General features: G+C 51.7%; 1 protein-coding gene across 1 annotated transcript in view; it reads right to left on the bottom strand.

Moving 5' to 3' along the window:
* The window catches only part of SBF1 (SET binding factor 1), a 332728-nt gene extending 323201 nt beyond the window's left edge, over positions 1-9527 (bottom strand). Inside the window, 1 exon segment of the mRNA XM_075598895.1 lies at positions 9368-9527. Within this exon segment, the coding sequence (XP_075455010.1) occupies positions 9368-9422 (55 nt within the window). The 5' untranslated portion in view covers positions 9423-9527.
* Between the last annotated feature and the right edge of the window lie 7226 nt (positions 9528-16753).

Raw genomic sequence — 16753 nt, 5'->3', positions numbered from 1 at the left:
CCTCCTATATATGTATATCCTGTCATTAGACTGCTGGGAGAGGTTACAGCTCCCTCCTATATATGTATATCCCGTCATTAGACTGCTGGGAGAGGTGACAGCGCCCCCCTATATATGTATATCCCATCATTAGACTGCTGGGAGAGGTGACAGCTCCCCCCTATATATGTATATCCCGTCATTAGACTGCTGGGAGAGGTGACAGCTCCCCCCTATATATGTATCCCGTCATTAGACTGCTGGGAGAGGTGACAGCTCCCTCCTATATATGTATATCCCGTCATTAGACTGCTGGGAGAGGTGACAGCTCCCCCCTATATATGTATATCCCATCATTAGACTGCTGGGAGAGGTGACAGCTCCCCCCTATATATGTATATCCCGTCATTAGACAGCTGGGAGAGGTGACAACTCCCCCCTATATATGTATATCCCGTCATTAGACTGCTGGGAGAGGTGACAGCTCCCCCCTATATATGTATATCCCATCATTAGACTGCTGGGAGAGGTGACAGCTCCCCCCTATATATGTATATCCCGTCATTAGACTGCTGGGAGAGGTGACAGCTCCCCCCTATATATGTATATCCCGTCATTAGACTGCTGGGAGAGGTGACAGCTCCCTCCTATATATGTATATCCCGTCATTAGACTGCTGGGAGAGGTGACAGCTCCCCACTATATATGTATATCCCATCATTAGACTGCTGGGAGAGGTGACAGCTCCCCCCTATATATGTATGTCCCGTCATTGGACTGCTGGGAGAGGTGACAGCTCCCTCCTATATATGTATATCCCATCATTAGACTGCTGGGAGAGGTGACAGCTCCCTCCTATATATGTATATCCCGTCATTAGACTGCTGGGAGAGGTGACAGCTCCCCCCTATATATGTATGTCCCGTCATTAGACTGCTGGGAGAGGTGACAGCTCCCCCCTATATATGTATGTCCCGTCATTAGACTGCTGGGAGGGGTGACAGCTCCCCTCCTATATATGTATATCCCATCATTAGACTGCTGGGAGAGGTGACAGCTCCCCCCTATATATGTATATCCCGTCATTAGACTGCTGGGAGAGGTGACAGCTCCCCCCTATATATGTATATCCCGTCATTAGACTGCTGGGAGAGGTGACAGCTCCCTCCTATATATGTATATCCCGTCATTAGACTGCTGGGAGAGGTGACAGCTCCCCCCTATATATGTATATCCCATCATTAGACTGCTGGGAGAGGTGACAGCTCCCTCCTATATATGTATATCCCATCATTAGACTGCTGGGAGAGGTGACAGCTCCCCCCCCTATATATGTATATCCCGTCATTAGACTGCTGGGAGAGGTGACAGCTCCCCCCTATATATGTATATCCCGTCATTAGACTGCTGGGAGAGGTGACAGCTCCCCCTATATATGTATATCCCGTCATTAGACTGCTGGGAGAGGTGACAGCTCCCCCCTATATATGTATATCCCGTCATTAGACTGCTGGGAGAGGTGACAGCTCCCCCCTATATATGTATATCCCGTCATTAGACTGCTGGGAGAGGTGACAGCTCCCCCCTATATATGTATATCCCGTCATTAGACTGCTGGGAGAGGTGACAGCTCCCCCCTATATATGTATATCCCGTCATTAGACTGCTGGGAGAAGTGACAGCTCCCCCCTATATATGTATATCCCGTCATTAGACTGCTGGGAGAGGTGACAGCTCCCCCCTATATATGTATATCCCGTCATTAGACTGCTGGGAGAGGTGACAGCTCCCCCCTATATATGTATATCCCGTCATTAGACTGCTGGGAGGGGTGACAGCTCCCCCCTATATATGTATATCCCGTCATTAGACTGCTGGGAGAGGTGACAGCTCCCCCCTATATATGTATATCCCGTCATTAGACTGCTGGGAGAGGTGACAGCTCCCCCCTATATATGTATATCCCGTCATTAGACTGCTGGGAGAGGTGACAGCTCCCCCCTATATATGTATATCCCGTCATTAGACTGCTGGGAGAGGTGACAGCTCCCCCCTATATATGTATATCCCGTCATTAGACTGCTGGGAGAGGTGACAGCTCCCCCCTATATATGTATATCCCGTCATTAGACTGCTGGGAGGGGTGACAGCTCCCTTATATATATATATATATATATATATATATATATATATATATATATATATATATATATCCCATCATTAGACTGCTGGGAGAGGTGACAGATCCCCCCTATATATGTATATCCCGTCATTAGACTGCTGGGAGAGGTGACAGCTCCCCCCTATATATGTATATTCCGTCATTAGACTGCTGGGAGAGGTGACAGCTCCCCCCTATATATGTATATCCCGTCATTAGACTGCTGGGAGAAGTGACAGCTCCCCCCTATATATGTATATCCCGTCATTAGACTGCTGGGAGAGGTGACAGCTCCCCCCTATATATGTATATCCCGTCATTAGACTGCTGGGAGAGGTGACAGCTCCCCCCTATATATGTATATCCCATCATTAGACTGCTGGGAGAGGTGACAGCTCCCTCCTATATATGTATATCCCATCATTAGACTGCTGGGAGAGGCGACAGCTCCCCCCTATATATGTATATCCCGTCATTAGACTGCTGGGAGAGGTGACAGCTCCCTCCTATATATGTATATCCCGTCATCAGACTGCTGGGAGAGGTGACAGCTCCCTCCTATATATGTATATCCCGTCATCAGACTGCTGGGAGAGGTGACAGCTCCCCCCTATATATGTATATCACATCATTAGACTGCTGGGAGAGGTGACAGCTCCCCGCTATATATGTATATCCCGTCATTAGACTGCTGGGAGAGGCGACAGCTCCCCCCTATATATGTATATCCCGTCATTAGACTGCTGGGAGGGGTGACAGCTCCCCCCTATATATGTATATCCCGTCATTAGACTGCTGGGAGAGGTGACAGCTCCCCCCTATATATGTATATCCCGTCATTAGACTGCTGGGAGACGTGACAGCTCCCCCCTATATATGTATATCCCGTCATTAGACTGCTGGGAGAGGTGACAGCTCCCCCCTATATATGTATATCCCGTCATTAGACTGCTGGGAGAGGTGACAGCTCCCCCCTATATATGTATATCCCGTCATTAGACTGCTGGGAGAGGTGACAGCTCCCCCCTATATATGTATATCCCGTCATTAGACTGCTGGGAGAGGTGACAGCTCCCCCCTATATATGTATATCCCGTCATTAGACTGCTGGGAGAGGTGACAGCTCCCCCCTATATATGTATATCCCGTCATTAGACTGCTGGGAGAGGTGACAGCTCCCTCCTATATATGTTTATCCCGTCATTAGACTGCTGGGAGAGGTGACAGCTCCCCCCTATATATGTATATCCCGTCATTAGACTGCTGGGAGATGTGACAGCTCCCCCCTATATATGTATATCCCGTCATTAGACTGCTGGGAGAGGTGACAGCTCCCCCCTATATATGTATATCCCGTCATTAGACTGCTGGGAGGGGTGACAGCTCCCCCTATATATGTATATCCCGTCATTATACTGCTGGGAGAGGTGACAGCTCCCCCCTATATATGTATATCCCCGTCATTAGACTGCTGGAGAGGTGACAGCTCCCCCCTATATATGTATATCCCGTCATTAGACTGCTGGGAGAGGTGACAGCTCCCCCCTATATATGTATATCCCGTCATTAGACTGCTGGGAGAGGTGACAGCTCCCCCCTATATATGTATATCCCGTCATTAGACTGCTGGGAGAAGGTGACAGCTCCCCCCTATATATGTATATCCCGTCATTAGACTGCTGGGAGGGGTGACAGCTCCCCCCTATATATGTATATCCCGTCATTAGACTGCTGGGAGGGTGACAGCTCCCTCCTATATATGTATATCCGTCATTTAGACTGCTGGGAGAGAGGTGACAGCTCCCCCCTATATATGTATACTCCCGTCATTAGACTGCTGGGAGAGGTGACAGCTCCCTCCTATATATGTATATCTCCGTCATTAGACTGCTGGGAGAGGTGACAGCTCCCCCCCTATATATGTATATCCCGTCATTAGACTGCTGGGAGATGGTGACAGCTCCCCCCTATATATGTATATCCCGTCATTAGACTGCTGGGAGAGGTGACAGCTCCCCCCTATATATGTATATCCCGTCATTAGACTGCTGGGAGAGGTGACAGCTCCCCCCCTATATGTATAATCCCGTCATTAGACTGCTGGGAGAGGTGACAGCTCCCTCCTATATATGTATATCCCGTCATTAGACTGCTGGGAGAGGTGACAGCTCCCCCCCTATATGTATATCCCGTCATTAGACTGCTGGGAGAGGTGACAGCTCCCCCCTCTATATTATGTATATCCCGTCATTAGACTGCTGGGAGAGGTGACAGCTCCCTCCTATATATGTATATCCCATCATTAGACTGCTGGGAGAGGTGACAGCTCCCCCCTATATATGTATATCCCATCATTAGACTGCTGGGAGAGGTGACAGCTCCCTCCTATATATGTATATCCCATCATTAGACTGCTGGGAGAGGTGACAGCTCCCTCCTATATATGTATATCCCATCATTAGACTGCTGGGAGGGGTGACAGCTCCCTCCTAGCTGAATAACACACGGTATTGCTGAGTAACACACGGTATTGCTGAGTAACACACGGTATTGCTGAGTAACACACGGTATTGCTGAGTAACACACGGTATTGCTGAGTAACACACGGTATTTGCTGAGTAACACACGGTATTGCTGAGTAACACACGGTATTGCTGAGTAACACACGGTATTGCTGAGTAACACACGGTATTGCTGAGTAACACACGGTATTGCTGAGTAACACACGGTATTGCTGAGTAACACAGGTATTGCTGTCAGATTACTGCCGGGCCATCACGCCATTGGAATATTATACACGAGAGAATTAGCACAAGATTTTACATGAGATACCCTCACTAAGTACCCCGAGCGTGGCAGTTACACAGACGTGTATAGTGCTAACATATCACGTATATACTGTATAATGTGCCAGCATGTTCAGTAGCGCAGTACAATGGGGTAAATAGAGAGAAATAAAAAACGGCGTAACGTATATTTACATACCGGCAAGGAGCCCCCCCCACTCCCAGGCCATTACCCCCAGTCTGTGCGCCCCTCCCCACATAACACAAGGAGCCCCCCGACTCCCAGGCATTACCCCCAGCCTGTGCCCTCTCCCCACATAACACAAGGAGCCCCCCACTCCCAGGCCATTACCCCCAGTCTGTGCCCCCCCCCCCACATAACGCAAGGAGCCCCCCGACTCCCAGGCCATTACCCCCCAGCCTGTGCCCTCCCCCCACATAACACAAGGAGCCCCCGACTCCCAGGCCATTACCCCCAGTCTGTGCCCCCCCCCATAACACAAGGAGCCCCCCGACTCCCAGGCCATTACCCCCAGTCTGTGCCCCCCCCCCACATTAAAACACAAGGAGCCCCCCGACTCCCCAGGCCATAACCCCCAGCCTGTGCCCTCCCCCACATAACACAAGGAGCCCCCCTCTCCCACGAGGGGGTGGGGCCATTACACCGCCAGCCTGTGCCCCCCCCCCCATAACACAAGGAGCCCCCCCTCTCCCAGGAGGGGGTGGGGCCATTACCCGCAGCCTGTGCCCCCTCCCCCAATAACACAAGGAGACCCCCTCTCCCAGGAGGGGGTGAGGCCATTACCCCCAGCCTGTGCCCCCACCCCCCCCCCAACAACACAAGGAGCCCCCTGCTCCCAGGCTGGGCCTGGTTCTCCCACCTCCTCCCCCCCCCCCACATAACACAAAGAGCCCCCCACCCCCAGGAGGGGGGCGGAGGTCTTTACCCTCAGCCTGTGCCCCCCCCCCCCCCACACCCAAAAAAGGATTACAATTAAATGGCTGGATCTGTTTCAGTTCTGTCGACTTCAGTGTAACATTCATACATTCCCCTCATCTGGACATTATCAAAACACACACACACACACACACACACACACACACACACACACACACACACACACACACACACACAGATAATAGTGTCCTAGTTATTTGAGTGTGATCCAACCTGTTACATTCCCATACACAGCCAGACAATGTTACTGCGTCTGCCTCATCCAACCAGCCCATCACTCATATACACACACACACACACACACACAGTACCTCCTCACTGTATACAACACCAGGCACTATACTAACATGAGCATTAATATATGGCCTGGGCTCATTCCAAAGCACAAATACAGCTACTTATTAAAGTATACACACATTACATTACGTGCCTCTGTATAAGAACATTAGTACAGCGCACACACAGATGACACAGTATAAAGAGAGTGAGACATATTCTGAAAGGCTGCGGGCTCTGTTCCGTACAGAACACTATTAGTATAATAAACCCCACGTGTAATACCGGGCATTGGTCATATATACCCACCAACAACAAAGGACATTATCACCCCACACAGCGGGGTAACCGTGTAATACCGGGCATTGTCATACATACCCGCCAACAACAAAGAACATTATCATTACACACGCCTCACGGAAAGAGCCATATAATAAGTAAGGTTATCACACAGCGCTGAGTGGGATGTGAAGTGTCAGGTCATACTCATATCACACATCACAATATGGATATTAGGACGTGGACATGTCAACATCTGATGCCACCCACATATAATATGCAATGTGTGTAACACGTATCATATACATACATATATACACGTGTGTGTATGTGTATATATATATATATATATATATATACACACACCCACATATAATATGCAATGTGTGTAACACGTATCATATACATACATATATACACGTGTGTGTATGTGTATATATATATATATATACACACACACCCACATATAATATGCAATGTGTGTAACACGTATCATATACATTACATATATACACGTATATGTGTTTATATATATATATATATATATATATATATATATTATATATATATATATACACACAGTGGTTGACAAATCACCAAAAAATCTACTCGCCACCTAGTACCAAACGTGTGCTGCTTGGGCCAATATTTACTCGCCCGGGGGTTAAATCCACTCGCCCGGGGCGAGCAAATGTATAGGTTTGTCGAACACTATATATATATATAATATATATATATAGTATATATATTATATATATATATATATATATATATATATATATATATATATATATATATATACACACCCACATATAATATGCAATGTGTGTAACACGTATCATATACATACATATATACACGTACGTGTGTGTGTATATATATATATATATACACACACCCACATATAATATGCAATGTGTGTAACACGTATCATTATATATATATATATCCCATCCTCACTCCCCCCTAATCTCTGCTCCTCTCCATGGATTCCCTAAACTGTCTCTCCTACAACTCTCCTCCATCTGTGTCACCCCAACCCCCCACCCTACTCCCCCTCTCCCTATCTCTCTCCCCCTCTGCCCCCCCCCTCTGTGTCTCTCTGTCCCCCCTCCCTCCCTCTCTCTTCCCCCCTTCTGTCACTCTCTCTCCCCCTCTGTGTCACTCTCTCCCCCCCTCTGTGTCACTCTCTCCTCCCCTCTGTGTCACTCTCTCTCCCCCTCTGTGTCACTCTCTCTCCCCCTCTGTGTCACTCTCTCTCCCCCGTGTCACTCTCTCTCCCCCTCTGTGTCACTCTCCTCCCCCCTCTGTGTCACTCTCTCCTCCCCCTCTGTGTCACTCTCTCCTCCCCCTCTGTGTCTCTCTCTCCCCCCCTCTGTGTCACTCTCTCTCCCCCTCTGTGTCACTCTCTCCCCCCCTCTGTGTCACTCTCTCTCCCCCTCTGTGTCACTCTCTCCTCCCCTCTGTGTCACTCTCTCTCCCCCTCTGTGTCACTCTCTCTCCCCCTCCCCGTCTCTCTGTCTCTCCCTCTCTGTGTCACTCTCCCTCCCTCTCTGTGTCGCTCTCCCCCTCCCCCTCTGTGTCGCTCTCCCTCCCCCCTCTGTGTCGCTCTCCCTCCCCTCTGGTCGCTCTCTCTCCCCCTCTGTGTCGCTCTCTCCCACCCCTCTGTGTCGCTCTCTCTCCCCCCTCTGTGTCGCTCTCTCTCCCCCCTCTGTGTCGCTCTCTCTCCCCCTCTGTGTCGCTCTCTCCCCCCCTCTGTGTCGCTCTCTCCCCCCCCTCTGTGTCGCTCTCTCTCCCCCCTCTGTGCCGCTCTCTCCCCCCCCCTCTGTGTCGCTCTCTCCCCCCCTCTGTGTCGCTCTCTCTCCCCCTGTGTCGCTCTCTCTCCCCCTCTGTGTCGCTCTCTCCCCCCCCTCTGTGTCGCTCTCTCCCCCCCTCTGTGTCGCTCTCTCCCCCCCTCTGTGTCGCTCTCTCCCCCCCCTCTGTGTCGCTCTCTCCCCCCCTCTGTGTCGCTCTCTCCCCCCCCTCTGTGTCGCTCTCTCTCCCCTCTGTGCCGCTCTCTTCCCCCCCCTCTGTGTCGCTCTCTCCCCCCCTCTGTGTCGCTCTCTCTCCCCCTGTGTCACTCTCTCTCCCCCTCTGTGTCACTCTCTCCCCCCCTCTGTGTCACTCTCTCCCCCCCCTCTGTGTCACTCTCTCCTCCCCTCTGTGTCACTCTCTCTCCCCCTCTGTGTTACTCTCTCTCTCCCCCTTCTCTGTCTCTCCCCCCTTCTTTTCTCTCTCTCTCTCTCCCCCCTCCCCGTCTCTCTGTCTCTCCCTCTCTGTGTCACTCTCCCTCCCTCTCTGTGTCGCTCTCTCTCCCCCTCTGTGTCGCTCTCTCTCCCCCTCTGTGTCGCTCTCTCTCCCCCCTCTGTGTCGCTCTCATCCCCCCTCTGTGTCGCTCTCTCTCCCCCTCTGTGTCGCTCTCTCTCCCCCTCTGTGTCGCTCTCTCTCCCCCTCTGTGTCGCTCTCTCCCCCCCTCTGTGTCGCTCTCTCCCCCCTCTGTGTCGCTCTCTCCCCCCCTCTGTGTCGCTCTCTCTCCCCCTCTGTGCCGCTCTCTCCCCCCCTCTGTGTCGCTCTCTCCCCCCCTCTGTGTCGCTCTCTCTCCCCCCTGTGTCACTCTCTCTCCCCCTCTGTGTCACTCTCTCCCCCCCTCTGTGTCACTCTCTCCCCCCCTCTGTGTCACTCTCTCTCCCCCTCTGTGTCACTCTCTCTCCCCCCCTTCTCTGTCTCTTCCTCCCCCTTCTTTTCTCTCTCTCTCCCCCTCCCCGTCTCTCTGTCTCTCCCTCTCTGTGTCACTCTCCCTCCCTCTCTGTGTCACTCTCCCTCCCCTGTCACTCTCCTCTCTCTCGCTCCCTGTCACCCCCCTCCCCTCTGTCCCCTTCTCCCTCTCACCTCTTTTTCTCAGGTCATATCCGACCACCACGAAGTAATCCGCGAGCCTCGCCATGTCCCCCGGCCCCCGCTGCTCACACCCCGCTCCGGGCCGCTCTCTCCGCCACCGCCGCCATCTTTCCTGCCAGCCGGGCCCGCGCCTGCGCGGCACGGGGCGGGGTCAGAGGGAGGGGCAGTGGGTGACGTCACCGGGGCGGGGCCAGGGCATGAAGGGCCGTCACTTGGGCGGGGTCAGGGAGTGATGTCATTGGGGCGGGGCCACGGAGACCAGCGCGAGGGCAGAGAACGGGCGGTGACGTCAGGTGTGTGTGTGTGTGTGTGTGTGTGTGTGTGTGTGTGTGTGTGTGTGTGTGGTGTGTGTGTGTGTGTGTGTGTGTGTGTGTGTGTGTGTGTGTGTGTGTGTGTGTGTGTGTGTGTGTGTGTGTGTGGTGACTTGTGTCCCACTGTGTGTGTGTGGGTGTCTTATACTGTGTGTGTGTGTGTGTGTGTGTGTGTGTGTGTGTGTCTTATACTGTGTGTGTGTCACTGTGTCCCCACTGTGTGTGTGTGGGTGTCTTATACTGTGTGTGTGTGTGTGTGTGTGTGTGTGTGTGTGTGTGTGTGTGTGTATGTCTTATACTGTGTGTGTGTCACTGTGTCCCACTGTGTGTGTGTGGGTGTCTTATACTGTGTGTGTGTCACTGTGTCCCACTGTGTGTGTGTGGGTGTCTTATACTGTGTGTGTGTCACTGTGTCCCACTGTGTGTGTGTGGGTGTCTTATACTGTGTGTGAGTGTCACTGTGTGTGTGTGTGTGTGTGTGTGTGTGTGTGTGTGTGTGTCTTATACTGTGTGTGTGTCACTGTGTCCCACTGTGTGTGTGTGTGTGTGTGTGTGTGTGTGTGTGTGTGTGTGTGTGTGTCTTATACTGTGTGTGGGTGTCACTGTGTCACACTGTGTGTGTGTGTGGGTGGGTGTGTCACTGTGTCCCACTGTGTGTGTGTGTGTGACTGTTTCTTATAGTGTGTGTGTGTGTGGGTGTGTGGGTGTGTGGGTGTGTGGGTGTGTGTGTGACTTATACTGTGTGTGTCACTGTGTCCACTGTGTGTGTGTGTGTGTGTGTCTTATACTGTGTGTGTGTCACTGTGTCCCACTGTGTGTGTGTGTGTGTGTGTGTGTGTGTGTGTGTGTGTGTGTGTCTTATACTGTGTGTGTGTCACTGTGTCCACTGTGTGTGTGTGTTTGTCTTATACTGTGTGTGTGTCACTGTGTCCCACTGTGTGTGTGTGTGTCTTATACTGTGTGTGTGTCACTGTGTCCCACTGTGTGTGTGTGGGTGTCTTATACTGTGTGTGTGTCACTGTGTCCCACTGTGTGTGTGTGGGTGTCTTATACTGTGTGTGTCACTGTGTCCCACTGTGTGTGTGTGGGTGTCTTATACTGTGTGTGTGTCACTGTGTCCCACTGTGTGTGTGTGTGTGGGTGTCTTATACTGTGTGTGTGTCAGTGTGTCCCACTGTGTGTGTGTGTGGGTGTCTTATACTGTGTGTGTGTGTGTGTCTTATACTGTGTGTGTGTCACTGTGTCCCCACTGTGTGTGTGTGTGGGTGTCTTATACTGTGTGTGGGTGTCACTGTGTCACACTGTGTGTGTGTGTGGGTGGGTGTGTCACTGTGTCCCACTGTGTGTGTGTGTGTGTGTGTGACTGTTTCTTATACTGTGTGTGTGTGTGTGTGTGTGTGTGTGTGTGTCTTATACTGTGTGTGTCACTGTGTCCCACTGTGTGTGTGTGTGTGTCTTATACTGTGTGTGTGTGTCACTGTGTCCCACTGTGTGTGTGTGTGTGTGTGTCACTGTGTCTTATACTGTGTGTGTGTGTAACTGTGTCCCAGTGTGTGTGTGTGTGTGTGTGTGTGTGTGTGTGTGTGTGGTGTGTGTGTGTGTGTGTGTGTGTGTGTCACTGTGTCTTATACTGTGTGTGTCACTTTGTCTTATACTGTGTGTGTGTGTGGTAACACTGTTTGTGGGGGGTGGGGGTGGTACCACTGTGTGGGATGGAGGCTGGTAACACTGTGTGGGATGGGGGCTGGTAACACTGTGTGGGATGGGGGCTGGTAACAGTGTGTGTGTGTGTCTGTGTCTGTGTGTGTGGTAACACTGACTGTGTGTGCGTGTGTGTGTCTGTCACTGTGTGTCATTGTGTGTGCGTGTGTCACTGTGTCTGTGTCACGGTGTGTGTGTCACAGTGTGTGTCACTGTTTGTTGTTCACTGTGTGTGTCACTGTTTGTTGTTCACTGTGTGTGTGCGTGTGTGTGTGCGTGCGTGCGTGCGTGTGTGTGTGTGTGTGTGTGTGTGTGTGTGTGTGTGTGTGTGTGGCACTGTCTGTGCTTGTGGGCACTGTGTCTGTGTGTCACTGTTTGTTTTTGTGTGTGTGTCACTGTTTGTGTGTGTCTGTCACTGTGTGTGTAGGGTTGCCAGGTGGCGTCACCATAAATACTGGACACAATGGTGAATAATGCGGCGCTCTCGTAAGTCGGTGGGGAAGTATGATAAATGATCTGACCGTTATGTAATTTTGTCTAATTTTCACTCCAGGTTTGCACCAATTTGCACTATTTCATATTCTACTAGCTGATATACCCGGCGTGGAAGGGCAGGGGGCATGGAGTGGAAGGGCGGGGGGGGAGGGGCGTCGAAGGGCGGGGGGGCCACGGGGCGTAGAAGGGTGGGGGGGTGGCGAGGGGCGGGGGGCAAAGGGCAGGGAGGGGGCGGGGGGGGCAAAGGGCAGGGAGGGGGGGGCAGGGAGGGGCGGGGGGGGGTTTGCAGGGAGGGGCGGGTTGGGCATGGAGGGGAGGGGGGGCAGGGAGGGGCGGGGCGTTTGCATCAGGGAGGGGAGGGAGGGGGTGGGGCAAAAGGGAGGGGAGGGCAGGGAGGGGCAAATGTCAGGGCGGGGCAAAGGGCAGGGGGGGCAAAGGGCAGGGGGCAAAGTGTAGGGTGGCAGGTGTAGGGTGGCAGGGGACAAAGGGCAAGGGGAGGGAGGGCAGGGGGCAATGGGCAGGGGGGAGGGAGGGCAGGGGGCAAAGGCCAGGGGGAGGGAGGGCAAGGGGCAGAGGGGAGGGGGGCAAGGGGCAGGGAGGGTAGGGGGGGGGCAAAGGGCAGGGGGAGTCAGGGACGCGTTAAATAACCCATTCCCCTGCGTTTCCTCACCTTGCACACGGCCGCCCTCCTCTTCCTCCGGGTACCGGCCGCGCTCCTCTTCCTCCGGGTAACGGCCGCCCTCCTCCTCGGGCTCCTCAGCGGAGAGGCTGAGACGCTCCGGGTGAGGAGGTGCTGCGCCTTTCGCGGGGAGAGGCGGAGACAGCCGGAGGAGCGCCCTCGGGGACGGGGAGCGGCCTGTGTGAGGGGAGAGACGCACAGTGCGTGCTCTGTGTGTGTGTGGGTGGGGGGGGGGATAAGCGGGGCGGGGGGGTAAACGGGGGGGGGGGGTGAGCGGTGGGGGGAGGGGGGAGCGGGGGAGCGGGCGGGGGGGGGAGAGAGGGGGGAGGGGCGGGGTGGGGGGGGTGAGGGAGAGCGCCCGGGTGAGGGGAGTGGCCTATGGGTGGTGAGAGCCGTGGGGAGCGCTCTCGGGGATGGTCAGCTGGGGGAGCAGCCTATGTGAGGGGAGAGCTGCAGAGAGCGTGGGGGAGGGGTGTGTGTGTGTGTGTGTCTCTCTCTCCGTCTCTCCTTTGGCCCGTCACTCCGCCTCAGGCCAATGAGAGGTGTGCAGGGGCGGGCGGGCCAAGGGACCAATCTCATTGGCCTGGCCCAAGGTCCAATGGGATTGCCGCTAGGGACACAGGGAGACACATACAGACACGGACACATATGACGCTTTCAGAAATATATAGTAAGATTTGGTGAAACATTCTGGGAGGAGTTTGGGGATTGAGCCCCTCCCAGCACTTTTAACGAAATAGAATATGAAATAGTGCAAATTGGTGGTTACGTTGAGTGAAAATTAGAAAGAATTACATAACGATCAGATCATTTATAGATAACATACCTGCAGTAATACATGGCGAGCTATACTGATCTTAATGCTTCTCTCTCACTACTTCCAAGATTGATGCACCGCCCCTGATCCTCTCACCCCCTCCTCATACTCCTCACACCACCACCACTACCCTCCTCATCATAATCTCCTCACCCCATCATCATCTCATTCCCCCCCTCAACCTCATCATCATCTCATTTCCCCCATCATCATCATCTCTCCCCCATCGTCATCATCTCATTCCCCCATCATGATCATCATCTTCTCATTCCCCCATCGTCATCTCATTTCCCCCATCATCATCTTGTTCCCTCATCATCATCATCTCATTCCCCCATCGTCATCATCTCGTTCCCCCCATCGTCATCATCTCATTTCAATCCATCATCATCTTGTTCCCTCATCATCATCATCTCATTCCCCCATCGTCATCATCTCGTTCCCCCCATCGTCGTCATCTCATTTCCCCCATCATCATCTCGTTCCCCCCATTGTCGTCATCTCATTCCCCCATCGTCATCATCTCATTTCCACCATCATCATCTCATTTCCCCCTCCATCATTATCTCATCCCCCCATCATCTAATTTCCCTCATCATCATCTCATTTCCCCCCCTCCATCATCATCATCTCATTCCCCCCATCATCATCATCTCATTTCCCCCCCTCCATCATCATCTCATTTCCCCCCTCCATCATCATCTTATCCCCCCATCATCATCTCATTCCCCCTTCATCATTTAATTTCCCCCATCATCATCATCTCATTCCCCCATCATCATGATCATCTCATTTCCCCCCCTCCATCATCATCATCATCATCTCATTACCCCCATCATCATCATCATCTTATTCCCCCCCATCATCACCATCTCATTCCCCCCATCATCATCATCATCTAATTCCCCGCCCCCATCATCATCATTTGATTCCCCCATCATCATTATCTCATTCCCCCATCATCATCTCATTCCCCCATCATCATCATCTAATTCCCCGCCCCATCATCATTTGATTTCCCCCATCATTATTATCTCATTCCCCCATCATCATTCTCATTTCCCCGCCTCCATCATCATCATCATCATCTCACTCCTGCCATCGTCATCATCATCTCACTCCAGCCATCATCATCATCTCACTCCCCCCTATCATCATCATCATCTCATTCCTCCCCCATAATCATCATCTCATTCCTCCCCCATCATCATCATCTCATTCCCCCATCATCATCTCATTTCCCCACATCATCATCTCATTTCCCCCATCATCATCTCATTTCCCCCATCATCATCATCTCATTTCCCCATCATCATCTTCATCATCTCATTTCCCCCCTCCATCATCATCATCTCATTTCCCCATCATTATCTTCATCATCTCATTTCCCCCCTCCATCATCATCATCTCATTTTCCCCCCATCAGTATCATCATCTAATTTCCCCCTCATTATCATCATCTAATTTCCCCATCCCCCATCATCTCACCCCCCATCATCATCATCATCATCATCTCCTCAATGGATAATAGTGCATTAGCCCATTAAAAATAAAACATTACCCAGTCAGCATAAAGTAAATACAACGTGCACTTATCAATGCCAGGGTGAAGACCGTCTCTGTCATCATCACAGTCCTTGTCCTCCGTTGGCAGCAACAGTACAATAAAATTAAAAAAAGCTAATGGACCCTAATCCCTTAATCACTTTAGCGGTTTGTAACGGTGGAACAGAATTTATATATAATAACCGGGCCAGATTGAACAAGATTAGGATATAGTTGTCACACTGCGCTCACCACAAACAGGACTGAAGACCGTGGGATGGAAAGACACCGACCCACAACCACGCAGTCCTGTCCGGAATGCGTAGTCCAAGTCGTTCAGCGTGGTAGGGTTGGAGAGGTCAGGGTAGTCAGAGTACTTGCCGTATTTCCGGGTCGGAGAGTGGAGGATGGTAGATTTCCGTAGCCAAGGTCCAGGGTAATAGAAGGTAGAATGGTCAAGGGACGAAGCCGGGGTCAAAGCGCAGGAAAGTGTAGGAATCCGAAGAACAGCCAGGTTCAGGACAGGAGAGAACAGACAGGTAAGGCCAAGCAGGGATCAAGACACAACTAAACGGCAGCGGTGAGCACAATGCATAAAGAGGGGTTTATGCTCAGCAAGGAATAACAGACAGGAGCAGGTATATAAGTAGGAAGGATCCAATTACCTTGCAGGGGTGTGATCCGGTCCTCCAATTGTGTCAGGAAGGTACTAATCTGAAACAGCCTGCAGGTCAGGCTTCCCTGGTGATTACATTGGTTGCCGGGCATTGGTTGTCCTCTGCGGCCAGGACTCCAGACTTCGAGATAAGAGAAGGGAGTGCAGAAGGGTGGAAGCCATAGTTGACCATGAACGGTGACTGTTGGGACGATTCATTCCGAAGATTGTTGTGGGAGAATTCTGCCCACGGGAGAAGTTCTGCCCAGTCGTCTTGAGTATCGGCAACAAAACACCTTAAAAATTGTTTAAGAGACTGATTGGTGCGTTCCGTTTGCCCATTGGTCTGGGGATGATAGCCTGACGAAAAGTGTAGTGTGACGTCCAGACTCTTACAAAACGCCCTCCAGAACCAGGAGATGAATTGGGATCCTCTGTCAGATAAGATAAGAGATAAGAGGACTCGCTTGCACCTTGTGCAAATAAAGCTTATTTTTATCCCACATCAGCCTTCATCTATTTTTGTGCTGTGCGACGCATCTTTCTCTCCTTGAGAAGTTCCTTCACAACTCAACAATAAAGTCCATAGATATGTGTGTCCATGGACGTTCCGGGATGGGTAATGGTTGAAGGAGACCCGCAGGTCTGTTGCATGGAGTTTTGTTCTGTGCACAAGTAGAGCATGTAGCTACAAAAGCTTGTATGTCTCTCCGCATGTTGGGCCACCAGAACGTGCATTCAATGAACTCGGTAGTTCTCTTGGTGCCAGGATGACCAGCTGTCTTGGACCAATGCCCCCACATCATGACTCTCCTCTGGTAAAGAAGGGGGGTGAACAAACGATCCTCCGGAATCTTGAGTCCTGCTGGGATGTTGTTCTGAGCCTTGGTAATATCAGACAATGCACTGAAAGTGTTGGCTGCCACAATGCAAGTGGATGGGAGAATGGTCTCCTGCTGTTCCACCTTGTTATCCTCTACCAGGAACTGTCGAGACAAGGCGTCGGCTTTTAGGTTCTTAGACCCTGGGATATAGGAGATAAGGAAGTTGAAGCGTGTAAAGAATAAGGACCATCTTGCCTGGCGAGACCCGAATCGCTGTGCTCCCTCAATGTAAAGTAGGTTTTTATGGACTGTTAATATCGTGACTGGCGTTTCCGTGCCCTCCAGTAAGT

The sequence above is a fragment of the Ascaphus truei genome, chromosome 5, assembly GCF_040206685.1.
Source record: "Ascaphus truei isolate aAscTru1 chromosome 5, aAscTru1.hap1, whole genome shotgun sequence".
NCBI classification, from domain to species: Eukaryota; Metazoa; Chordata; class Amphibia; order Anura; family Ascaphidae; genus Ascaphus; species Ascaphus truei.
The sequence above is the reverse complement of the archived record's forward strand: the minus strand, read 5'-3'. Positions and strand labels throughout refer to the sequence as shown.